At 34.9% G+C, this 26,968-nt stretch overlaps 1 protein-coding gene across 3 annotated transcripts in view; it reads left to right on the top strand.

The window, feature by feature from the left end:
• The window catches only part of PPFIA2 (PTPRF interacting protein alpha 2), a 278,624-nt gene that overhangs the window by 84,980 nt on the left and 166,676 nt on the right, over positions 1-26,968 (top strand). The window contains exon 1 of one of the 3 annotated variants that reach the window (XM_079303531.1): positions 6,997-7,424. The exons of the other annotated variants lie outside the window; for them this stretch is intronic. Within the exon in view, the coding sequence (XP_079159657.1) occupies positions 7,344-7,424 (81 nt within the window). The 5' untranslated portion in view covers positions 6,997-7,343. Of the gene's footprint in view, positions 1-6,996; positions 7,425-26,968 lie in introns of those variants that run through there. 3 annotated transcript variants of the gene reach the window in all.

Below are 26,968 nucleotides of genomic sequence, written 5' to 3'. Positions count from 1 at the left end.
GTGAATAAATTTGGAGCAACGGGTCTGACGTTTTCAAACTTAGTCGCTCCAAGTGCTTTGCCTCTAAAGTGTACAACAGTGAGGCCTAAATGCTCAAAATGGCATCAGCAGAGCTGATGTGACTTAAGAGAGACTATTCAGAGACTGAGCGTCCCTGAAAATTAGATGAAAGATGTCATTAATTAAACAATTCAGTTAGTTACTGCTTTTGGAAGTATGACTGTCCTTCAGCAGACTCCAATTCCGAGGAATGTCATCCCATTCAGGATTTTTCTTTTATATCTTCAGGACAGATGATTTACCAGGGTAAATCTACTTAAGGGAATTTTATTAAATCGTCAGTAACATTTGAGTTTTTTCACAATGCAAAAAAAGGCATGATTATGTAATTATATAGGTTTATTCTGGTTATTCTTACTTTTCAAGTTTGTATTAATTCCATTCAGAAATATATTCACTGACAGAAAAAATATGAAATTTTAATCAAGAAAGTAAACAAACAGACTTCCTTTTGCAAAGGCCTGTGGATGACCACAGTCCTTACCCAAGAGAGTATTTGCAGTTTTCATACAAAGTATAGGCTAATCAGTCATAAATTTTAGCTTTTGATTCATTTCTGTAAGTTCTTACTCAATGGACCAGTTCAACAACTTACATCAATAATTATGACAGAAGAGACTTTCAAGACAGAGCAGAAGTAGAAATAAATGACAAAGACAATTGTCTTGGCACAAACATTCCCAACCTTTATCTTCTAGATAAAATTCTGTTGCTCATTTTCATTAGTAGTTTACTCTCTGAATAGTTTCTATACTTCCAGAACAGGATACATCTCTATGTAAAGATTGCAGAACAATTGAAGTATAAATAAATTATCAGAACTAAAATTAATAAAATAATACCATTAGAAAGAAAAAGTACTTTTCAAAGGGAGGATAAGAAGGTTTGAGAGGATGTCTATCCATAGTAAGTTATAGTGTCTGAACACATTATCTCAAACTTGTATCTTCTGTTTTTCCCTCATAGGCTTTCATCCTATTTTTATCATCAGGATGAGGCACATAATGTAAATGTTCACTTAAAAAGAAAAAGCCACTCTGCTGCTGATGATACATAGGCAATGATTATCATCTTATGCTCTTTCATAATTTCAGTCATCCTTAATGTACTGTGATCCTTTGCAGTAATGTACAGGATTTAGATCCTACCTTTGCTGATAAGAAACTATTTGTATTTTGCCAAGTGCCGTGATACTGCTGTGTATATGTTGCAATATAATTAACTTAAGGCATAAATAACAAAATTGACACCTAAGTGATTTGACATATAGTGAAATAACAAGCTGACAGTTTGCATTATTTCTTTTCTACTGTCTGGGATCACATTACTTTGGAGGTTTTGGTCTTGAGTCATCAAGAGTTAATGTTAGATTTGACCAAAATGTTAAAAATGTTCATAAAGGCAGTCACTTCTGTGATTCTACATAAAAATTATCCTTGATTCCAAGGACCATCTAGACTTTTTTAATGAAATCTGTATGTCAGAAAGCAGAAATGCAGTCCTGGTGTCAAAAGTGAATCTCAGAGGACAATTATATATAGCAAATATAGCTGAGTATCTGTGCTTTTGTCAGTTGAAACCCAAAAGGCATGGAGGAAAGTAAATATCTTTTCAAATCAGGTATGAATCAACTTTCAGAAATAAATCTCTCAATTTTTTATGGTTTGGTTCACTAGACTTTCTCAAACTCTGCAATCCTCTCCTCCTTCAACTTTCACATTATTCTTAAAGTCCAGTATTCTTCTTTGTATACAAGCATTAAGTTTTCATTGTTTCCTTTTTAGATTCACTCAGTCAGTGACTGTATCAACACATAAAAATAGACAAAACCAGTGTTTATATCAGGTTCATTTCAATTACCTAATAAACCTCTGTGTACAATCTTGATTTACTGATTGTCGAGTTATTCAGAGGAAGCACGCATCCAGTACTGGGAACTTGAATTGTTTCAAGAAAAATGGAGTGGTGCTTTGGATATTCCATCCTGGCTTTGTCGAACCATGGGGAGAGGGAGTCAGATATACAATTATTTAATCGTTAAGTCTTCAGTATGTGATGACCAGAATACTTTAAGGCAGTGCTGCACAAGAGCCGTAGCTGTGGTCAAAAATTCCTTGTCCAGAATATAAAAAAGGGAAATTTTGCTCCTGCACAAACAATCAAATGGTATCTTTTGGACTTAGTGCCATTATAGTTGCCTTCCATAATTGTTGATTATGAGCTTGGTAGGTTATACAAAATCTATTCTGAATGAGCAACTGTATTCATAATCTCGCTTATTTTAATTTAATTGACCTTTCATAGCATAGAGAGATTTACTATTAGTTAAATGAATTCTCAAGTTGGCTATTTAAAAGAAAAAAGGTTTTAAGAGTTTGAAGTTGATGTTGACTCTGGTTTTTTTAAAGCAGATGCAATACTTCAGAAAATATTTTAGTATATGCAAGATTACTTTAAAAATTGTTTGTATTTATATTTGCACTTCCTGTGAAAGATTTGTCATTGTTCTCATTCTTGAAAAGGAAGGCATCACACAGAATAGACCTGTTGGGGAACATTTTTTCCTTTAGTGTTTCTGACATGCAGTTTTTACTTCTGATAGAGGATACTCTGTTCTGCAGTGTGCTTATCATCACGGGTTGCACAAATCCATATGTTCAGAGATAAAGCAGGGCTCATAAGTTCGTACTATCTTGGTACAAGCACTTGTTTTTCTGTGAGATACTTCCTGGTACAAGTGGATATTTGCATACTCAAAAGCAACAAAGACCAGTGATGGAAATGTTGATAATTTGCTCTTAATTACTGAGACAAGATGAAAAACAGGCTTTACTTATTGATAAACTGATTTCAACCAGTTCTAAATTCTATAAGGATTTTCTGTTTGTTCTAGAAGCCTGAAAAGGTGCAAGAACTGTTCTATGTTTCATTGTCTTTAATTCTCCCACTTTGTTTTCTGGGAGTTATGCCAGCTGGAAATGGTCAGTTTCTGAAACTTCATATGTGTGAGTTTTATACATTCTTTAAGGTATATTCATCAGATTTTGGTTTTGTATTGTTTTGTTGATGGAGGAAACAAAGAAATATTTTTGGCATTAAATAAGCTGAAAGGAATTTTAAATAAATTTGGATATAAAAAACAATTAGACTTCATTAGGATTGTCATTAAAATTTGATGTGCGTAATTTTTTCTGAACCGTAGTAAAGGTTTATCATTTCCAGCCATTAATAGTTGGAAAACAGATCTTTTTAAGCATTAACGTTTTTCAGTTTAAAGCAAAATCAGGATATTTTAAGCCAGATGAGCAACATATCATATGATACTCCCTCTATTTTGATGTCTAGAACAGAAGATAATAAAGAAACATCAATTCAGGTACACTGATGTCAATATTGGAAGATTAGTAGGTTTTTCTGAGTCTGTGAAGTAGAAGTGATAAGGTCTAGTGGTTTAATGTGAAAGCTGTCTAGTATTTTGAAAATCACACACACTGCTCCTGGAGGAAGACATGTTTCTTTAACATGGTTTTCCCTGATAGAGACAGAAATGAGAATAATATGTGATACAAAGTCCTTGTTTCTGGATAATTGCTCACCTAATTGAATAAGAGCTGGTGATTTAAATCTTAACTCAAAACATCTGCTTTATATTGCACTACATATTCTGAAGAGAAACTATATATCACAAGCACTACCACATTAAAAAGCTAGGTGTGTTTGTCAATTTTAAAAAGTGCATCTTGTCTCTGCAGTCAGAAATAGAAGGGTTTGTATTAGTGTCTCTGAATTTTCAAAGTATTTTATATAATCATCTGATATATATATATATATATGTACATGCCTTCCTTTTTGATGTGTAACTTACTGGGTTTTTTAATATATGTGTATCTCTGATATATATAACATATCTTGGGTTTTGTACTTACTATCAAAAACTGTAAGCTATGTATAAAAAAATCACACTTAAAAAATTTAAAAAATAATCACACTAAAAATTTTGGAGAGTAGTATCTAATTGAAACGTAAAGCTCAACATAATTCATATGATACAGATTCAGAGCTTGATAACTTATACATTCAAAAGTAACTGAAACTAAAGTCATCTCAAAAGTGTTGCCATATTTCATACCTTTAAACATGTAGAAGTTTTTCTTTTCATGTTGGAGATTTTTTTTTTTCCTCCACTGCAAGTCTCAGTTAATGGAATAATTAAATAATTAGTTGGAAAATTCATGGGAGCAAATATTTGAATGGGGATATCATCCACTGTAAGTACTTCTACCACTGAGCTGTACTCATGGTCTTCAGATGTGTTTCTGTGTTTGTTCTGTTCGGTCTCTTCAGTTTCCTTCAGTTCTGTTTTCTGCTCTCTTCAGTTTGTGTTGCTTGACATCCTTCTTAGTCATTGCTGCATTCAATTAGACATGGGAGACCTGGTTCCAGCTCCTTGTTCTGAGGAGATTGCTAAATTCCAGCTCTGGGGCTGATGGCTTTTCTGAAATGCGACCCTTTCTGTAATTATGGACACTCATTCTGCCATTATCAGTTCATGCTTTACTGAATTTACCTGTGCTCTAACCACTTCCTGACAGAAAGGTAGTTTCATCTTTTTCAGAAAAAAAACCTGCTGTTAAACAAATGTTTTCAATCTATTTTGAGTATTGCACCAAAATGACATTCTCTTTCCATGAGGATCCTACAAGATTATGATGTTGCCTGTATTGCAGTGATAGTAGAAAATTCACAGTCATTACCTTTCCTCTCTAGGTGCAAGTTAGTGGAGAGTTAGAACAACAATTAAAATGCTGTGCCTTCTCTCCAGGTTTATACTGACTAGATAGGATTATATGTTTATTGGAACTGAAATGCAGGTATGGGGGGGCTGTTGCTTTTTTATTTGTGGTGGCATTGATGGTAGGTTTTTAATTGCACATTTCTTCACCTAGGCAGGAATGCCAAAACAACAGATAAAAGACCAGGAATAGTATTTTGAAGAGCATTTTTCAACAGTCATCCCAGTGAACCCAGTTAGAGCTCCCAGTGGAAGGCTACAGTAAAAGAAGATGTGCAGTCTTAGAGGAACAAATAGGACACCAGCAATTCTAAGTACAGCAGTAGTGTTGTGATCATGAAAGGCATTACTGTGACTAGAGCTGTTGGCTTTAACTGTGAATTAACAACCTTAAAAATTAGCCCATGCTGTTATGAGAAAATACAGAAAAATATAGAAAATATAGAAAAAATGCATTTTCTGTAACCCTGGTAGAAACAAGGATTAAAAGTTATGAAAGTTGAAGTGAGAGAAGTTCAAGCTAATAGGTACAGTTACTGAGTAATGAAGGTACTTGTCTATCAGAGGAAGGTACATGGGATTTTGCACATGAATTCTTCAAATTATGCATTTGGTGAGGAAACTCTGATGTAAACTTCCTTCTTTTTCCAGGGCAAACCATTTTAAAAGTCCATAAAATAAACTTTATTCATTGCACTGTGGAGAAATAGCACGTGTTTGGTAGGCATATTATAAAGGAGAAAGTATCAGCTCATAATAAAAGGTCCTCTACTCAGATTATAAACAAACTGATATCTTTCATTTGACCAGTTGAGGGGCCTCTTTGCTAATACAAGCATCTAGATCTTCTGGAAGAGAAATCAAAGAGGGGAGAATACACTGTAATCTCAAATCTAGGTCTTAAGAAAATGTTCCAGACAGTAGTTTTGCTTTGATTCTGTAAACATTATAGAAGCCATATCATGGTAATTGTAAAAATTTGGTAGCTATGAATAGGATCTGGGAAGATTTTTTCTCTTTGGCTTACAAAATATTATTGCATTATGCACCACTCTGACATACACATTTAAACAGACAAACATCTCTGCATCTTTTCCAACTCCTTTCATAGTCATTTTACTTTCAAAGCTGCATTATCTCCTATGGCTAAAAGCATTAAGATAAAACAGAATAAAAAACATAGGCAGTCTGGCAACTCAGCAGGCTTTTAGAATTTTGACAAGTTCGTTTGAAAGTACCATTTCTTAAGTGGTTTTTTGTCTCTTTTAAATCTTGTGAATAAAATGGAAGGTGTTTGACAGAACATGCAAAGTTAGTTTTGCAACCACTTTACAATTTTACCCTTTTCTGTAACCCTACTTTTAAATTTTTGTAAATTGAACACTTATTTTTTGTTGCTGAAAGGTGTCAAGTTCTTTGAGTATTACTTTATCGTCTTCATGTAGTTCAAATGATCTGTGTTTGAAGAAAAGATGTGATGAATGATTTTTGAATGTTTGGTGTAGGTGTTCACAAGTATTACCAGCTTTAAAAAATAACTTCTTTACAACATCTTGTGTATAGCTAAGGAATTATGCTGTAGGTCTATATCTTTGCTAGGCACAGTAAGGCTCAGAATAGAATTCCAACTTTATTCATAGCAATGTTAGGTAAACCTTTCTTCAAGACAGATTCAGACTGAAGATGAGAAAAAATAACTGGAAAAAAAATGACAAAAGAGAAGCTTATAATGTGCATTATATTTAAACTGACTATAGTTCTGTAAACAGTCTCACAAATTTTTATTTCTCCTTAGCAGTAGTAGCAAAAATTAAGAAAAAATGTAAATGTAAAAAATACTGATTTGGAGAGGAATACACATTTTCTTTTTCTTTTCTAGACAAGACAGTCAGAATGACAAAAAAAGCCACCTTTGTGTTATTTAAAGCAAGTTGTATGTGTTAACATAGCTGTCAGCAGCTGAAATGATAAAACTGTCGTTGTTATCAAATACAGCTATATACTGAACACGAGGCATGCTTCAGGTTAGTCAGAAGAGGTCCTCTGTTTTTCACTGTGCATGCTTGCTCGAAATGAAACTGTGTTTTATTGGTTAACTGGGATGCTTAGCATAATCACTTTGCAAGGCTGTGGTGGAGGGAGGTGATTATCACTGAGAACAGATGGGCAGGTCCAAAGCATTGCCAGATTCTGCACAGGCTCCATGTACTGTAGATTCTGGCTCTCTTTTCTTTGGCATTTCTAATTTTTATTCATCGTGCATATTGCAACGGACTAGCTGAGCTCGAGGTCAGGGAGCAATGACCTTACAGTTTAGCTCACAGACACAGGAGTGAGGAGTTCAAAGCACTTCCAATGCCCATCTGAACGGATGGGGCAGACGGAATTTTGTCCAATTGCCTCCCTAAATGTATAAAAGGATTTGTCTCCGAGCTTAGCACTCTGCTCTGCATCTGTAGCTCTCTGTGGATTGTATTGTGTGTGACCAGAAATGATATTCTCGGATATGAACACTGTCTCTGCCTCTCCTAAAGTGCATCCTCCTAATGGGACCCGGTTTTATACTTTTCAGGTAAGTGAACTTTAATAAAGCTGAAAGGATTTTAAACAATAGGTAAACTTTGAGTAAGAGCAGCTAATATGTTAAGAAGCTTATGTATTCATTAGTTTTGTATAGGTAGGAGAAAAAAATGTAAGAAATCAGTATCATCACAGTAAGTTTGCTGCTTTAAAAAATCAGTATGTAATTACTCCTACACTAGCACAAAATTAAATTCATTTAGATTCTGCTATTGTTTGTGTTTCCCAATGATAGTATCATCTTGCAATTAATTAGATTTATAGTTTCTTATATGGACCCACACTGTTTTTATGTTTAGTTCAGATAAGCACTCTGTTGAAATTACAAGAAATTCCAAACTCATGTTTGGAATGTATTTTAAAAACATTGTATATTGCACCTCTCTGGATTTTTTAATATTAATGCTGAATGTAATTTAAGGCTAGCTGATGCTTAATTTGATTCCTGTGAATAGTAATACATGTGCAATTGATAGCATAATCTATTCATAGGATTATTAAGGTTCTCAGTTTTAAGCCAAGTTTTGCCTCATCCAGGTAAATAAGCATCTGTGATTAGTTAAAGATAAAATGTATTATATGCTCTGTATCTTAACTGCAAACCAATATAATTACAACCATCTTCAAGTAGCATTTCATTATAAGTAATCTTCAGTACCTTGGCTCTGAAAAACTATGTACTCCTACATTAAGATTAAACAAGAATAAAAAAACCCTCACACACACCCCTGCCCCAGATGGTCCTTAGAGCATTTTGGCCCTGCAAGGCAAATCAAACACTCCACTAACTTAAAGTGGCAACAGCTTTTTCAGCACAGCCTCTGATACAGTTAGGATTTAAATATCCTTTTTGCTCCTGCTTGCCTAGCAGGTTTGTCTTTTTCCTTACTTATGCTACTGTAAAGAGATTCTTTACTATGTAATAAACCTTGTGTATACAACGAGAACAAGCAATCTGAAGTAAATATGATTATGAAAGTTGATTATAAAATGAATGGCAAAATTCTATTGCGAAATCCAGGTACAGCATTCTTTAGGTCCAATAATTGCATTGTGTTCTTGTCTCCTTTTAAATCCATTGTTTTTAATTGTACTGTCTTGCCCTTCTTACAGTGGTGTTAAATAATAGTTGAGGGCTGTGCAGAAAGAATGGCATCCTCCTAACAGTGATGATCTGCTGATCCTGGCAGTGATTCAGAGACATGAGTGCCCCAGGCCTGTTCCTCTACAGCATGACTACTTTTTTCACACACTGACATCTAAATATTCTATACAGCCTCCTGTACAGCCTCCTGTAGATATGCTCTTAAACACAGTTCATGACGTTAGCTATTCTTTCTGAGTATGTAGAGTTGAAAAAGTCACAAAAATTAGGATGCCTGGTTGTGATACCAAACTGAATATCTTATTTTGTTATACTTTATAAAAGTAAGTGCTGAAGTATATATATTTTTGACAATATGTATTATTGATACCAGCAATTCCTGTGATTACTATAGATATTATCCCACACACACAAAATTTTCTTTTCAAAATTATTTTTTCTGCAGAATTTTTAGCTAAGGGGTCACTAAATAAAAGGAAAGTAGAACTAGATTTCCTGTTGCATCCTGGATACTTTGATGAACAATGCACAGTTAAATGACTTTGGATGTAAAGCTGTTAATTCTGTACAGCATGTGTTAGTGTTCTAGAACAGCTTGGTGTTTTCCATTCAAAAATAATCCCTGAAAAGTAAAATAAAATAAAATTTAAAAAAACAACAAAAAACAAACCAACCAAAGAGAGCCTGTATTGTCCTGTGATGTCCTTTGTCAGTCTAATTCCCCATTTTTTTTTATATATATATGCAATATTAAGTGACGTGAAGCAACTTTCCAGTTCTTGCCTTGGCTTAATTGTTCTTTGTCTCCTAGCTTTTGACCACTATGTTTGTGCTACTTTCTCTTTCCCTCTTGAGTTACTTCAGTCTGCTTACAAATGTAATAATTGATGGGAACGACTTCATAGGATTCTTGGTACTAATTTCAATCTGTTTTAGAGTACTTTCACCTTTTGCTTTCCTGCCTATTTCATTGTTTCTATATGTTACATTGAAGCTCTTTGAGACAGAGAATATCTTTTGTTTAAATAACTTTCAAAGTTTTGGGATGGGTTAATGGTTCTTAATTTCAAATATGTACATTGATATTTAACCTAAAAATGTGAAAATAATCTTAGCAAAAGCAATGTCTTGTATGTTCAAAACTGAACAAATACAAAAATTGTGAGATGAGGGCCTGAACACAAATTGATGGAGGGCAATGAGTGATTAAGCTACTGACATAATTGTACATTGATGTAATGATTAAACAGTTGAGTTAATTGTGCATTGATTCAATAATGCAACATAATTATTTCAGCAATGGAAATAGTACCAAAAGCAGCAAAAATCAGGTGTGCAAGTTGTAACTTTATTATCAGCATTTCACTGATGTTCTCAGAAAATAAGACCAAGTTGGATTCTAGTGGCCAAGGAATCAGACTGGCCATACAGGGATGCATCTAGTTGAGCACTTGGGCTAGGGATAATCAGAGTTAGGGTTTGACAGGCTAACTGTCTGAAGATTCTTGGTGCTCCAATGTCTATCCCTAATTACATCAATGTCTGTGACTATCTAGAAGCTATGATGTTGCTGGTACTGTGGTTCTGCCCAGAAAATTTGTCCTGAAACTCTGCAGATGTTAAAAAATGCAAAACACATGGTTTGTTACAGTGTATTTCCTGACCTACCTCTACAATTCAAAGTAGCTTAAGCTTTGATCCTTAGACTATACTTTATTAAAGCAATTAACATATAAATATATATATGAGAGGCGCTAATATAAAGAAGTTATGTATTTTCTGAAAGGAAGGAGTTGTAATGCTGTTATGAACAAGGTTTAACTTTATAATAACCAGGGAGTACCAAAATTTAGTGCTTTGTATTTCAATATTGCTATGTTTCATCTCAATTTTTGTGTGCCAACCTTGACAGACTTCAGCATCTGTATAACAGAAAGCAGTGATTTTCTTTATTTTTGTATTCATCAAGCTTGATAAAAAGAAAGTATTTCTGCTATTTAAGGTGGATAAATTAGTTTCCCAGGAGTCCCACAGTGAGCATCTTTCATTAACATTGTAAACAGGTAGTAACACTGCCTTGCTCTCTGCTTAGTCATATATTTTCCTGTATTTAATGGTTATTTGTATATAATAATGATACAGGTGGAAAAGTTTGGATTAGAATGGAGATAACTTGATTACTGGTTGTGAAATTGGAAACATTAATTCACTGAAAAATTATTTTTGTTCAATCTCTTATTACTGAGGCCTTGAAGGTTGCTTCTCTTTTTATGAAATTATAGCACAAAGGGGCTTAATTTCAAAATTTCAGATTTTTCTTGAAAGTGTTAAGTAGTTAAATGCTGCTTTGGTCATTTAAAAGCAACTTAACTTTACACTAGTCTTTGTCATACCAGTAAATGTCTTTTGTCTTCCTGAATTGGTTGTATACAGTAACACATGTGAATACTAACATGCACAACTTCTGTACATTCAATGTATCTTCACATTGTGCATGATGTTTGTTTATTTCAACAGAATTTGAGTTCAAAAGGAGTGTTTTTCTCTTTCAGTATCTATGAACAGTATTTTTAACTCTTGCAAATTTCAGTGATAAAGTTAAGAACACATTTAAAGCCCAGAACTAAGCACAGGCCTAAATGGAAAGTAAAAGGAGTTGCCAGTAGGTTCCAACTTAGGAACTAGGCATGTGCAGTAGAGAGAGAAGAAATATCTTCAAATTGCTGCAGTACATGCGTGGTTCTAGCTGAATCTCCAGCTTTGAAATCAGCACTATGTAGTAACAGTTTCCATAAACATTAACCACAAAATTTTAAAGACTTGGACTAAATACTAGCCTATTTTATAGTCAGATGAGATTTGCTTTATGCATGCACTCCTAAGACAACTAAAGTGTACTCCTTTTTGCTAAGAAGTAGCAAAGTGAGGGCTGGTCTTTTCTGAAGATTAAAGCAATTTTTAAAAGTTACCTGACGATCAGAAGGTCCATAAAGAAATAAAGTTACCTTCTTACAAAACCTGCAGAGAAATCTGAAAATATTCATGTGACATTAAATTGTAAATATACTATGAAGGACTGTAAAAGTACTTTTCTGATCAAAGGTGTGAAACTGGGTTACTGGGAAACTGGGAAACATTTCTATACATAAAACATATCTATCATGATGATACTGATTTCTGCCGGCTGTTACTTCTTAGCAACTAAAAGTTACTAAGAGACAGTGAATTAACAGAATGCAAGTAAAAATGTTGCCTTTTGGTACACAATGTGCTTTGAGCTCTGTGGAATACCCCCCAGATTCTAAAATAAATTCTGGATGTACTCATTAGTTGTCCTATTAATATCTATATTAGCAATTTAAATTATCTGTATACATACCCAGAACTTCTTTTTTATACAGTTTTATCTTTTCTTCCATGTATCTTATATGAAAATAGTAAATGAAACAAAAAAGCCACTTCTGTAAAAGAAAGTATCTTGTTAGAATTTGTAATTGTACTTAATAGCATACAGTTAGTAGGTATGCCATGCTAGGCTTGTTTAGTAGGCCATAACTTTTCAACTCTTTTTTTGCTCCACATATTTCAGTGCAATATAATGTAGTATCAAAGAAAATAACTTTTAAGTTTCTTTGGAGAAATAACTTAGTACTATGAAAAAAAGTATATTCCAGGTGATGGGGATGGGTTATTAGTCACCTTGTATCTCACCACTCATGCAACAGCAAAATTCTTGTAAAATTGAGTGACTGTTCCTACTCTATGCAGACTTTATTGCACAAGAAGAAAATATGCCACGTGTGACATGGAGAAGAGAGCCAAAAATGGTGTATACTTTCAGAACTGTGTTACCTTGTCTATGGGAGAACTGTAAAATCTCATTTTACCTTGAGCTTCAGCTGGCTGAGCATGTGGACAGCTCCTTCCAGCAACCCTCTGCCAGGAATGAGATTTCTCCCTTAGTTTTGCTTAAATAAAGATTTTCCTGTTCTTTTTTATGGCACTGGCTCTATCACTTTTTTTCCAGAAACATAATGTGGAAGTTCTAGGTGATGAATTTTGTGAAAGCTGAAATTTGAGGCCAGTTGGTAACTTGTAGCAGGAATGATGGTGAGCATCACTGAAAGGCCAGCTACAGCAGGAGTCCACTGAGTAACTGGGCTGGTGTGGCCCAGTTGTGGTGCACATCATGTAGGTTGCTGTGGCCTTCAGAAGCTTTGAAACCTGTGTTAGTGAATATAAATAACAGTGGCTGAAAGGCTGACAGTGAAGTAGTTTTTAAAGACTTCTGACATATTAACAGTGGCAGAAAATAGTAATGCTGGACCAGTGTTTTACTGTGTAGCCAAAAAAAAAAGTGTCTTTACAAAATACAGGACATGTCAAAGGCAGGAGACAATAATAAAGTTATTTGCATTGCAAATACCTTGAAAATATTTATAACTGTATAACTAGGTTTTATATAATTTTGGAATTTAGAAATTTCAGAGTAGTGTGAGAAATATGCTTACAGGCTGTTTTATTCAGAAATAAATTAGAAATGGCAATAATGTTGGTTGCACTTTATAAGTTAGTGTTATTTACTATTATTTTATTATTCTGTGTTATGTATTTTTATGTCTGTTTGGTGAGAACAAATTTAGAGCTTTTCTGCTCAAATACAGATCTGGTAATGCAGTGTTATTCTAACAGTAATAAAAAATTAATTTCTCTGTACACAGCTATACAGTTTTGAAAGAGAAATATTTGAAAATTTTATGCATTAAAACATGCTATGGCAAATAAACTTAGAGCAATTTTAATCTGGAAGAATTGTTTCTAGAATGTGAGCATTTGTTAATTAGTTCAGCTATACTGACAATTAATAAGTTTGATCGTTTTACTAAGTTGGTGAGAATGTGACATTTGGACTCCAAAAATGGAACAGAATTATTCAGTCTGACACAAAATTAAGAACATTGTCGAAGCTAAAATGTGTTAAAACTGTGTTACTGGGAAGTATTTAATGTGCCTTGATATCTAGAGAAATATTGTTGTTTGCACAGGAGTTTTTCTTTCTGTTGTGCCAGAAAATTGTGATTTGTGGCCATCAGAGTGGCCACACTCTGACAGTGTTTTAACCACAATCCACACCTATGCCACACAGACCATCTCTGAAAAGGTACTTGTTTTCTGGTTAGCTTCTGAGTTTTAGCTGAAAATTGGGCTGAAAGCTGCCCTAGCTATGGGGCTGCCCCACCATTTACCCTCTGCCTGCTTAAAAAATTAGTAGTGCTGCATGGTCTTATATTTTCCAAAGTTTGGTTTTCCAGCCAGTTAATAAAAGGGTCTGGTAGTTTTTATGAATCTACTCTGCATGCAGTGAACTGGGAAGGGTGACTTTCCTGAATATTAACTGACTGTTTTGATCTGTAGGTAACATTTGGATCTTCCTCTGGGAAGAAACACAGGTTGCTTAAGGAAAAGCTTTGAACCATTATGGTTCTAAGATAAACCTCATTAGCATGAATTTGGTAGTAGAAATCAGGAAAATTAATCCTTCTTGCCAAAAGTCATAAGTCAAAACTAACTTTATGCACATATATATACACATTTTCAAAAGCTCACAAATAATTAAGTAATTGAGCACAGAACTGTCTATAGTATTTTTCAGTTGCAGAGACTTTGTAAATTATGTTGCTTACTCAAAATATACACTAATTAGAGTAAGTGAAGAATACAGGATCTTTAAATACCTAGATACAACAAAATAGAAAAATAGAGCTTAAAGTCTTTGTCTTAACTAAATATTAATGTAGATTTTGCTTTTCCTTTTCATTAAAACATTTTTTTTTTCCTACGTAGTACTATTATTTTATTTATTGAAACTAAACAGTAACCAAGCAGAGCAGTCAATGCAACTTTCCTATGTGGAATTCCTGTCATATAGAGTGTGGCCACTTCTACTTTGCAATGTAATGAGATAAAGTCAGAAAGTACCTTTTCTTTTTCTTCCTGAGCCAGTAGAGCTAAACCAGAGCTGCTGTTTCTTTTGCAGCTGAGTGGATGTGACCAATAAAAGCAGGGGGCCAGTGGGAGGAATAGCAATGGGAGTGCTTTCCTCCTATTCCAGAAAGAGGATCATGGTACAGTTTCTGAATCATAGTTATACAGCATGTTTCTGCTTCAATTTCAGAAGTGCTTTCAGTGTTGTATTATTTTACCATAATTTAGGTGGAAAATAAAGAAATGTACTGGTGCTTTCCAGACTAGTAAGGATACTAAGGTTATACACATTAATGTGTGTTGGTTTGATATCGGTTGGTCCAACTGAATACCAGCTGTAGAGAGTTTCAGATAATATGCTTTCTTTTTAGGGAAAACTGGAACAATATAGGCATAGCCTGTTCTGAGAGAGCACAGACTATTTCTCTGTGGAGGAACATTCTCAACATCCTGTATAAATTGTGATGATAATCTGTAGGAAATGGCAAGGGTTTACCCTTGATGAATATTACCAATCTTGCAGTGCAGTACTGATGAAACTTTCTCATCCCTGTCTGAGAGTATAAGCAATTGGCTGATCTGATGGTACATTTCAAATACATTCCAGGTTTGTCTCAGGTCTAGATCACACTGCCGCCTTGTTAATTTGCTACTCATTGGACCAAGTAAGGGACACTACCATCCTAGAACAGTATTAATTTAATTTAGTATACAGCACTTTTCCCTCACGGTCTTTTTATACATTTTTTAGAAATTTGTAAGGCAAGAGGATCTGTTGCCTGCCTGATACTCATAATCTTTTCTCTATCAACAGTATCAGCTGATGATGTTGAAAGGTGGGTGATCTACCTGAAAATTTCTTCTTTTATTTACATGTGTCTTGAAGCAAGCAAAGAAAGCAACTGAAGGCAGAAAATGCAAAATACTTGGCATGTTGAACTATCTTATAATCAAAGGAAGTAGCAAAGTTCTTAAGTGATTTTAATGGCTTTAAATATTTTGAGATGTGAATAAATGTTTTACTGAGGAAATTATGAGGAACTATGCTTATAGATATGTCATTTTTGGGGAAATTACTGTGATAGAAGCATTAGAGTAAATAATTCTACATTTATAAGTTGTATTTTCATTTTAAATGCAATAGTGTTCGTATGCGTCACAATATTTTTAATTCTAAATTTCTTAGTAGTGATTTTAGTAAATAGATTTTATTTTGCCTCATCTATTCCTGTCTGGTTCAGTATTCAACTGGCAGTTATGCTTAGCAGAACATTTATGGAAGACTGTGAGGCTAGGATTATTTTAAAGTGACAGCTGGCATAATTCAGTTGAATTGTGATTCATTCAAAGATGTGAACTAATGAGAAGAATATGGATTCAGTATTTCACTGGAAGAATTAGAATTAATGATTCATGGAAACTTAAGTGTTCTGTGTTATTTTTACACTAGGAGGAATTCTACAGTTCTGCATGACTAAGAATGCTTATTCCTATGAAATGTGTTACTCCTACTGATGGGTCTAACAAAGTATAAATTAAGTTTTATTTATAATTTTAATTAAGCATTCTGCATGCATCGTGGTGGCACAGTGTGAAGAATGACTTTTTCTACACCATCAGCCTCGACAGTGTTGGCACTGAGCAAAGCTTTGTAAAGGGCAGTGAGATGTCAGTAGCTCTGAAAATGTGTTGAGGGTTATCTGTAGGGCTGTTCTGGTATGAGCCTACCCAAGGAGTAAGGGAAGGAACTTGATCTGGATTCTTGTGCTTATGTCTCCATTAGTATGTAGTGTGGCAGGGTAAAAGTCAATCTGTAGAGCAAAAGAGGAGGATCACGTGTCTGTCATCTGCAGGGAAATTTTGGAATAGGTCCTCATGTCCTCAGGCTGTACATCCACAAAGGGATAGAGAGCATCAGATTCACAGGTCATCTTTCAGTTTTATTTTATCCAGGAGGTACCCAGGCACTCTGTAATCACCATGCAAACCAACTGCATTGCGACAATAGGGAATTTTGCTTCAGATTGACAGATGGAAAAGAAAACACTGATGTAGGCTTGATTTCTCTAATGACAGGATCTGATAAAGAGGATTTCAGAATAAGAGCCAATATTTGTCAGTCCCAAATCAGGTTCTGGGAGACTGTATTTCTCTGAAGAAGCCCAGGAACATAAACTGCCCAGTGCTGAGTTAACCTTTGTCAATACAACTGTATTGATAAAGGCTATGTTGACTCTGTCCTACAGTCACTTCTGATGAGTCTCTTCCATGCATGCTATTTGAAGTGTGTTTTATAGGTTTCTTAGGATTCTATTATAAAAATAAATATTGTGTGGAGAAAATTATTACTAGCATCTAATTTCTGAGCAAATAAAAACACTATTAATATATGGTTTTGATAAAGCAAAGAATTTTTTTTTTTTTTGCGTTGTTATGGAAACTGCTTTTCTTTGCCATACTTTTATTTTAGTAGTCGACATAGAAAATTATTTCAGGGTAGTAATTGAACCTCTCTTTCATGTGATGGGAAACATGTGTTCCAGATTGACTCAGCAGATGGCTTTGATGTATTGTCAAGTGTGATCACATTCAAGGGGACATCCAGGGGATCAGACCCAGTCAGAATAGATTTAGGAGGGTCAGGTCCTGACTGACCAACCTGATCTCCTTTTATGATGAGGTGGCCCACCTGGTGGATGAGATGAAGGCTGTGGATGTTGTCCACTTGGACTTCGGCAAAGCTTTTGACAACCATCTTCCACACCATACTCTGTCAGCTCATGTCTTGGACAAGTGCACCCTTTACTGGGTTAAGAACTGCCTGGATGGCTGGGTCCAAGGAGTGGTGGTGAACGGTGCTGCTGGTGGATGGTGCCTGATGGCATCCCCCACAGACCAGCCTTAGGCCCAGTCCTGTTAAATGTCTTTACTGATGATCAGGATGAGCAGATTGAGTCTACCATTAGGAAATTCACAGACAACACCAAGCTGGGGGCATGTGTTGATCTGCTGCAGGGTAGGAGGGCTCTGCAGAAGGCCCCGGACAGGCTGGATCCATGGGCTGAATCCAATGGTAAGAGGTTCAGACCAAGTGCTGTGTTCTGTACTTTGGCCAACAGCCCCATGCAGCACTACAGGCTGAGGCCATGTTGGACACCAGCCAGGCAGAAAGGGACCTGGGGGTACTGATTACCAGCAGCTGAACACGAGCCAGCAGCGTGCCCAGGTGGCCAAGAGGCCAATGGCACCCTGGCCTGAATCTGAAATAGTGAGGCCAGCAGGACCAGGGCAGTGATTCTTCCCTGGTACTCAGCACTGGTGAGGCTGCACCATGAGTGCTGTGTCCCATGCTGGGCTCCTCAATTTAGGAAGAATGTTGAGATGCTGGAACATGTTCAGAGGAGGGCAACAAGGCTGGTGAAGAGTATGGAACACCAGTCCAGTGAGCAGCTGAAGGAGCTGGGGATGTTTAGCCTGGAGAAAAGGCTCAGGGGAGATCCTATCACTCTCTACTGCTCCCTGAAGAGAGACTGTAGCCAGGTGGGGTTGGTCTCTTCTTCCAGGTAACAAGAGCACACAGACTGAGGCTGTGCCAGCAGAGGTTTAGGTTGGATGTTAAGAAGAAATTTCTCACAGAAAAGGTCACTGGGCATTGGAATGGGCTGCCCAGGGAGGTGGTGGAGTCACCATCCCTGGAGGTATTTAATGAAAGACTGGATGTGGCACTCAGTGCCATCATCTGGTTGACAAGGTCATAGGTTGGACTTGATGATCTCAGAGGTCTTTTCCAACCTAATTCATTCTGTGATTCTGTACTTCATGAGATTTGGAAACATAATATGGCCTCTGTTGGCCTGTGACTCTGTCTCTAGAGTAATTGTGAAGGGATTTACTAGAGCAATATTCTAGTCAGAGTATTTTAAGCATTTAAGGAGAAAAGACAATCCAGAAGTTCAAAGAAAATGCTCATGGAAAAATCCATGTTATTATTTATAATTTTTAAAACAAGAATTAAAAGAGTGAGTTATCTGTCCATTTCTTTAATAAGGCAATTTATTTTACTAACTTGATAAAGATCATAATGCTGAAAAAAAATTTAAGATCCTCTATTGATCCCCTAAGACTATTGATTTTCAGGTATTTATTCTTAATCCTTTACTATAAGCATCCATGTATCTTCACAGGACCAAAGTCTGATTGTAAATTTGCTGTCTATCCAACTGATGATAACTTTTTTTGTCAAATTAAGTGAAATCAGTAAAGTTGTTATTCCATCAACTGTCTGATACCCTTTTAGAGAAGTGGTGCTTGCAGGTGTACCTGTACCTCTGTTTGTGGGGTTGCTAGGCTCAATAGTATACAGAAATATTGCTTCTCTCAAATACTTTCAACCTTCACTGCAAGATTTGTGTATTTTAATTGTTTGATTGGTTTGGGGCTTTTTTTCCATGAAGTGCCATAATGAGGTTGTAACACTTCAACAGAAGTGTTTTGGAGTAGTTTCTAGGTCAATGGTAAATTAATCCATTTATGCCTTCAAGAGCTCTGAGCTTTTTTAAAAAAATGCATATTTTGTATTTTATGGTAAACCACATGAAGTAGGCCAGTACTTCTGCATGTTTGTGAGATGATACTGTGGAAGACTGATTTTTTCCTGACATATATTTTGAAATGTCTTGATAAAGCTTTATCCTTCAAAATTTGAGAGATCTTTCTCACAGTACCTATGCAGTCACTTTTTCATTGGATTACTTTCTGCCCTGTACATATATATAAATCAAATATATACACAGGAATTTGAATATGTGCTTGTGTGCCTATACATATATTTGACTATGAAAAAATAGCACTTTGGAATCTGTTATAAATGGCAGGGCATCAGAAATCTTCAGATCACTGAAAGAATTTTTAAGAGTAGGAGGGCTTTTTTTTGTAATTTTGAGGGATTTCAGCAGCCAGAGTTTAAAATATCTGTGTGAAAGCATGAGCTCTTACAGCTGTCATTAGCTGTCACAGACCGCTTAAATATGGTGTTGAGTATTATTTAATTGCTGACATTATTCACAAAATATTTTGTGTTTTTCCAGACAAATTTGAGGGTATGGCAATCTAGTCTCACTTTGCATTTGTACAGTTAGCCAAAGGATGATTATTTTGTGGCATCTGAGTAAAATAATAACTAATGCAATTCTAATGTCAGGGTGGAACTACAGCTGAAGCTCTTGATATGTCATTGAAATAGAGTCCAGGAAGGAGTCCAGCCTTGTGTGCTGGTCTGTCACCACACCTCTACTCCTGTGGGTAGGAATATGATTTATGTGAAATGCTTGCATATTTCAGGATCTATTTTCCATGCTGACTATATATATGTAGCTCTATAAATAGAACTTTTTTTTATTCCTCAGCTTTTTTACTGCTTTTAGAATAACACTGTTAAAGCTGAATAGAAATCTGATCAGAGAGAGAGCTTACCTTTACTTTCTCCAGGAAAAAAAGGACTGTCCAGGCAATTCTTTCTCATCATTCTTATTTATTATCTAAGTGAAGCAAGACTTTTACCTCTGGGAGACCTCTGACCTTAAACAACTTGAGGAAAGTCAGCATATGGTAGGAGCTGATAGATTTGCTAACGTTCCTTCTCTGATTTGTTCTGAGAATGCCAGATTTCAGAACACTGTTTTTGAATACTTGATTTCAGTTAAGACAAGAAAATCCTTTAGCTGACCACCCATCAGTGAAGAAGGATTTCAGAGCTGTAAGGTGAAAATCCAAGGGCCAGATGTACAAGGAGATAGTGTCATGATTTTTATTTTGGGTCACAGCTTTCAGTGGAAAAGCAAGAATGCCACTGTATCTAAGTCTAAATCTGCAATTAAGCAACTGAGAGGAAATTTGAATTAGTGTGCAATTAAGCATCTGTAACACTTGAAAATCACATTTAGTCTGTTTCTTTTTTTTCCCCAAAGGTAGCCAGGACAAGGGAGTGAGGTGTGTTGACCAATAATTCAAGACCAAATGTATTTACTTTTGGCAAGTCAGTACCTATGAAAGAATTTCTGATAATTCCCTCTTCACCAAACAAAAATGCAGCAAATCTCCTATATCTCTGCAGCTGGGCAAGGGACTGAAGTTAGCTCTTTTGAAGATCACTGCTCTTGTGAAAGGAAGGGCTTAGAGAAAGAAATTGTTTTTATTAAAGAGAGGATTTTACAAAGAAGACAACATTCATTTTGATCTTGAAAAGCTAAAGTGCAGAGTAGTATGGTTGAAGAATATGCTGGAAGCTTTCCTATGGCAGCTGCAGCATCAGGGATCCAAATCACAAATTGGATTACATTTCTCTCACACACAAAAAAGGATATGGATATTTTCAAATTTAAGTCCCACTCATTTTGTGTACCAGCTGCTTTATCACCATTTAGTCTGCTGTTATTCCACTTACAGTTCTGATATAGTTACAGTACTTTTATCATCTCATAGAACATGACAAAAATATGTATTCAGATAGCAGCTGAATATACAGTATGGTATGACTGGATCGTATAATCTGCTGAAGAAATAATAAGAACATTTCCATTCCATATGTTCTGCATATTTGGGAAAACCAGACATGTTAGCTATGATTTTCACCTCACATTTGCACAAAACCAGTGTAAGAATGGAGAGTCAAAGCCATTATTTTCTTCCACCTAATTTCTTCCAAATAACAGTGTTATATTACTTCCTGACAGGGTTTAATTACTGCTCAGAAGATTTTGCATAAACTAAGGTTTGAGATTCTTTAGAAAATTCAGCAGTGAATTTATCTTGCCATGAAAAACCTAGCAGTCTGTTGATGTTTTATTTACTGTGCATACCTGCCTTTGTGTGTGATGTGTAAATTAAAGTAATTTCAACTATATAAATGTTATAAATGGTGAGCACAGCTTAGACACATTTTTTGCTAAGTCAAGGTACAGGTCTATTTTTTCTCTTTTAGAAGATAAATTTGGATTAAAGATCAAAGGAAATACAGATTCCCTCATTTTTCCAGTGGTTTAGGATCCTCTGTGCACTCATCTTTCCAATATCAATGTTTTACCTCAACTTTCAAGGCAATGTTTATCTCACTTGGTATTCTATATCTGTACTGTGAAACTCTACCCAGAGTTCTAAACCTGCTCACAGATACACCAGCCATTTTTGTGTACTGTCAAAGGATATAAACTACTGTAAAATTATCTGTTTCAAAGATTGTATGAGCAGCTGAAGATGCTTATCTTCAATTTTTTATGTGCTGATTTTTGGTTAAATCAGGTTTACTTACAATAATTATTTGGTTTGTTTTTAAACTTAGCTGATATTTCTATATATTGAAAATTTAAGGAGGAATAGGTTCTTCTTCATGAAAATTTTGTGTAGCAAGATTTGATGTATGGCTGTATAATCCTTTCTTGCATAATGTTATTTTATAGAGTAGGATATAGATATGGTAAAATGACTCTTTTATACTGAAATAAACACCATTCTCTGATTTTTATATGAAAGGTTGTGCATATAACCACAGTAAGAATGGCATTTCCAATGAAGAACAGATATAGTTTTGGCTTTTACATATGACTTCCATTAATGAATACATCTAAAAATACTGTTCATTTATATTTGTAGTAGAATTTCTTATAAATTTGAATACTCTCTCTCTGATATGTTTACTTTATTTACATTGCTGAAGGAAACTTCTGTCTGCTTAATTTTTAAAATAGTTTTGATGTAATCCTATCTGTCAAGAATTGTGAGAGCAAAACAAAATTATTATGTCAAAGTTTACATATCAAGAGATCAGACTTGACTTAATAAATAATGGTATAGTATGCTTGAAAAACTGCATGTATTCAAATCATCAGTCCTATAACTGCTTTATTGTCCTTTTTTTGATAAAAAGAAGTGTTATGGGGTCAATTTGAAGAAGACATTTTACATGAAAATTTCAGTTTTTGCATATCTTGTCTAATATTGAGCGGCACTAAATTCAAAGTCTTCTTCTTTGTTAAAGGAATTAATTCAAGTTTGTAAGAATGAAAATTAGACATATTATTTCTGAAATTCAGTGTAATTTTTCACTTTTCTAAAGTGATAAGGATAGATTTATCTGCAGATTTCCAGAAATAATGTATCAAGCAAAATGTAAGGAGCAGTTTTGTTATGGAAAATGAACATTACCTCTCTTATTAAAGTCTCATTGCAAAAATAGTTATAGATTTCACCATACAGTGCTGAAAGTTAAAATCCATACCAATTTTCTCTCTTCTGCCATAATGTTTGATTCCATACTGAAGAAGATGGCAAATTTTGCGAGAGCAGACACTGAATAAAAATACAAATGAATAATACAATTAAAAATATAATACAACTAGTAGTATATATCAGGTAGAACAGATTAAGAAGCAGCTTGCCTTTTGTCCTCTGTCTCTGAAAAGTAGGTTTTCCCTCAAGTGGAGCAGATAACTGAAGCTTTTTTCACTATTTCAAATCATCTGTGTTGGTTATAGTGCTGATCTACAGCAGCTTGCAAAGACTATGACCAGCACAGTGAGGTAATACAGGTATGGATCTACTTAGTTCTATGTTAGTTCTTAGTTCTTAGTTCTATGGATCTACTTAGTTCTTAAACTTTTAAATTATTTGGTTTTAGAGCAGTGGAGCTGGGCAGTTTGTAGCAAACAAATGCAGTGGATTTAGATAAGCAGCTGTCTGGAAGATATTTCACCAGTTCTGAGAAATGATGACTGTTTTTTTCTGAAGAAACCAAGTGTGTGCAACTGCAGGATCCAAGGACTTCTAGTAAATAATTTAGGAAGTTTCTGACCAGAAAGAGAAGAACTGGTCAGTGTCTGTTAGAGAGTAGAAAGCTGCACTGGCCCCAGATTTTCAAAGTCTGAGTTTATACCAGCCTACTAATACTTTAATAAGAAAAAGACCTCCTGGAAATCTAACTCTGAACTTTTTATCAATATCTCAAATATTGCAAAAGTCCTGTTTTTGAAGTGAGCTGCTTGGACTAGAATTCTTTAGGATCTACTCCTGCTTTACTATTTGATGCAGAAGGTGCCACAGCCCATTAGCCAAGAATGACTTACAGAGGGCAGAAAATGCAAGTCATTGTCAAAGGGCTTGTGTGGAGTTTATATTTCCAAATATCAGCTGGCTCCAAACCTCCCTTGCTTAAAGCAAAAACTGTCTGGGACCCATATAAGACAGTAGGATGTGCAGGGTTTTTTTCTAGGTAAAAATACAGTCTTTGGCATAGGTGGTATTGCAGTAGAACGAGTGTATTTGTTTGTAGACCCACAATTCCAAGGAGCAGTATTTATTGCAGCCCCTAGTGAAACAGATGGAACTCCATGCTTCTCAATTTGCTAATTAAACAAAAACTAAAGCTTGTTTCATATAAGCTATTGCTTGTCTTTCTTAATACAGTGACAATAAGGCATATAATTGTCTTTATGTCCCTCTCCTTTCTTGCTTCTTCCTGCTTTAAGAAAAGCTAAAATTTTGTGCTCAATCTTGGGTTTTTAAGAGATAGAAGGGCAAAATACTTCAAGAAATTTAAGCTTCCTTCACAGACTGAAAATGGATGTTCTTGGGCTTTGTGGGGTACAGGGGACATTACCATTCTAAGCTCTGCTGTGGTAATAAGAATAATGAGATTTTTACCATTGATGTAAGGGTAGCACTTTTGCAAGTATTCAGAATAAACAACTGGTGAGGTAACCTTTCTCACGTCTTAAAGGAAGCATTAATGCTAAAGGCTGATATGTCTTCTTGAGATTGTCAGTGTTTTCAAAGGCTATGAGCCCCCAAAGCTTTGCCACTGTGTAAATGATACAAAAGATATGATACACAAAGAAATACTGCTCTATAAGAAAACTGGTGGAAATATATAAGATAAATTCCTTACAACTGTTTCTGAATATTTTAAATATAAAATTTAATATGAAACATATCAATATATATTCCAAGATTTAGTATCCCATTGACTATTTGTTGAAATTTAATCAAATGCATGTAAAATTATGAAGCATCACTCTCCTTTTTATGAGAAGAAAAAAAAAGTTATATTTTCGTGTCACTCTCTTTTTGATTTAAAATTGTAAAACTTTAAAGTTTAACTCTTTCAGTCTTAGAAATGTTGGAATTTGATGGCAGTATCGTGTCTAAATTATAAAATGTATGAGGTGCCTTGGCAATGACCATAGCTACATAGGTCCACAAACAAATTATTCCATAATTAATTTATATGATACATTTACTTTAAAAAATCTCTGCTGTCCTGCTATTTGGAGTTGTTGGAAATTAGCAATACTGAGAGGATGATATAAAAAACAGATAGTGTTTTTTTAGCTTCCTTCCAGTTATGCAGAACTTCTATTTCCAATATTCTTCCAATACGAAACACATAGTTGGAGGTATTAGAATTTTTTCCCCTTATAATTTGCACTTGTTATAGTACATTTTTTCTTGAAAATCAGATTAAATATCTGGTATCTATCTTTCTAGATGGAAAAATTGCAACCGACTTTAAGTGGTTCTTGAAGTGCTCCAAAATATAGGAAGGATAATAAACTTTCTGTTTATTGCAAGAAGCAAAGCCACAACAATAAGCAGGCTGCTATGACCTGTACTTTATTTTCTGAGTTGTTGGGAACTTATTGGTAATTAAAAAGCGCTGGAATGACTGCTAAGCAAAATAGCTGCTTTTCTGTTTCTAGGAGAGGGTGAATAAATGCAGGATAGTGTCAGAAAAAAAATAAAAAGGCAGAAAAAGTAGTCAGCATGGATCTATGATTTATTGACTTTCATAGCTACCTCTTTTGACTTGCAGTTTCACTGTGCCAAAGGCTATCTCTGTCTCGAATAAAAATTAGAAAATATAACTCATATGTACTGCCTCAAATAGGGTTGTATAAAGAACAGCAAGATGAAGAATTTACAAACTTCTTTCATTCTTTCTTAGGAATTGGGAACATCTTCCAGTAACTTCAACTGTTTTTTTCCCTTCTTTGAAACTTGTCTTAAGAATAGACCTGCTCTGTTTGGTTGCTTCTCCTTAGAGGGCCTTTGTGATCCAGGAGCAACGAGGGGGTTTTGTTTTGTGCGCCATGAATACAAACCAAAATATTAAACAATAGGTTATCTTATCTGCTTTTTTATATCTCCTGGATCAACGAAAATGAAGTCTAAGGTCTCAATTTCTTTTTTAATGCTATTAGTAACAATATAGTACTATAGAAGAAATCCATTACATTGTTCAGATTATTGAATATCTCTCTTGCTATTTTTTCCTTCTCGGAACTTATGTCCACTTCCTTCAGCACTTACGAAAAGTATTTTAAATGAATGACCTAGAAAGACCAAATATTTTTCCCCTCTCTGTCTGTTGCTTGTGCAAGTTATGTTTGTATGCCATATTTTCCTTATTTTAACTTTCAAAGTATATTTCTTAAACCGTAGAGTTGAGAGACTTTTTTTCTTTGTATTAAATATACAGTTGGAATTGCCCACAGAAAATATGTCTCAGTCATGGCCTAATATGCCTGCCTTTAAAGACAGGACCAGTTTTTAAAAATGTTGCACTAACAGATAAATGAAACAGTGCAATTTTTATTCTCAGTAGATGGTTTTTATATTCTACACTGTGTGAACAGGCAGTTTTATTTAAACAGTAAAAAGCTTTCCAACATCTACATGGAAAGTTTGTTAGCACTACTCCAAGAATGTGTTTTTTCACATAATTCAGTGCATGCAACAAAACTGACCAGAATAATCAGTAAAGATTTTTATCTCACTTTTGATCACTCTCATGTATTTTAATTCAGACCTGAAAATTTTGATTCATTGCAATTTATCAGACTAGGAATTCAAAAGTAAAAAATCTATTAGAAAAAGAAACACTTTGAACTGTGAGAGCACTTTGAATCTTTTTGAAAGAAAAGTAACCCACCAGTTCCTCTTGGTCTAAACCTATTTGCAACATTATTATCAATAAAGTTTGTGTTGATGGAATCATGCAGAGCTATACAGATTGACCCCAACTTTCTCTATTCATCTTACCACTTTTTCCCACTGCACTCCTTACATGCTGTCATGAGAACAGATATTTTGGAAAGGGTATTATCTTTAGACATATCTGATGACCCTTTTCCCAGCCCAAAATGAAAGGGCGTGGAAATGTTAGAAGTTTTTAGACTTGGAATATTGTGGCACCATATGCTTAATAGGACATTTTATTTCCAGGCACTAATGTTACAGCTAAATTAGAGTGAGGTGGCCATGAGACTGATGAGACAAGGGTAATGGCTTGAAAAAATTGAAGTTACTGCATATATGAAGCCTTGCTCTGGGTAGAAAACACTTTCTTGTTTTAGATTAGAAAAACAGAATCGGTTTCTTAAAAATAAAATCCCACT

This window comes from Erithacus rubecula (genome assembly GCF_903797595.1).
Source record: "Erithacus rubecula genome assembly, chromosome: 4".
NCBI lineage: Eukaryota > Metazoa > Chordata > Aves > Passeriformes > Muscicapidae > Erithacus > Erithacus rubecula.
This window is presented reverse-complemented; position numbering and strand designations above follow the sequence as displayed.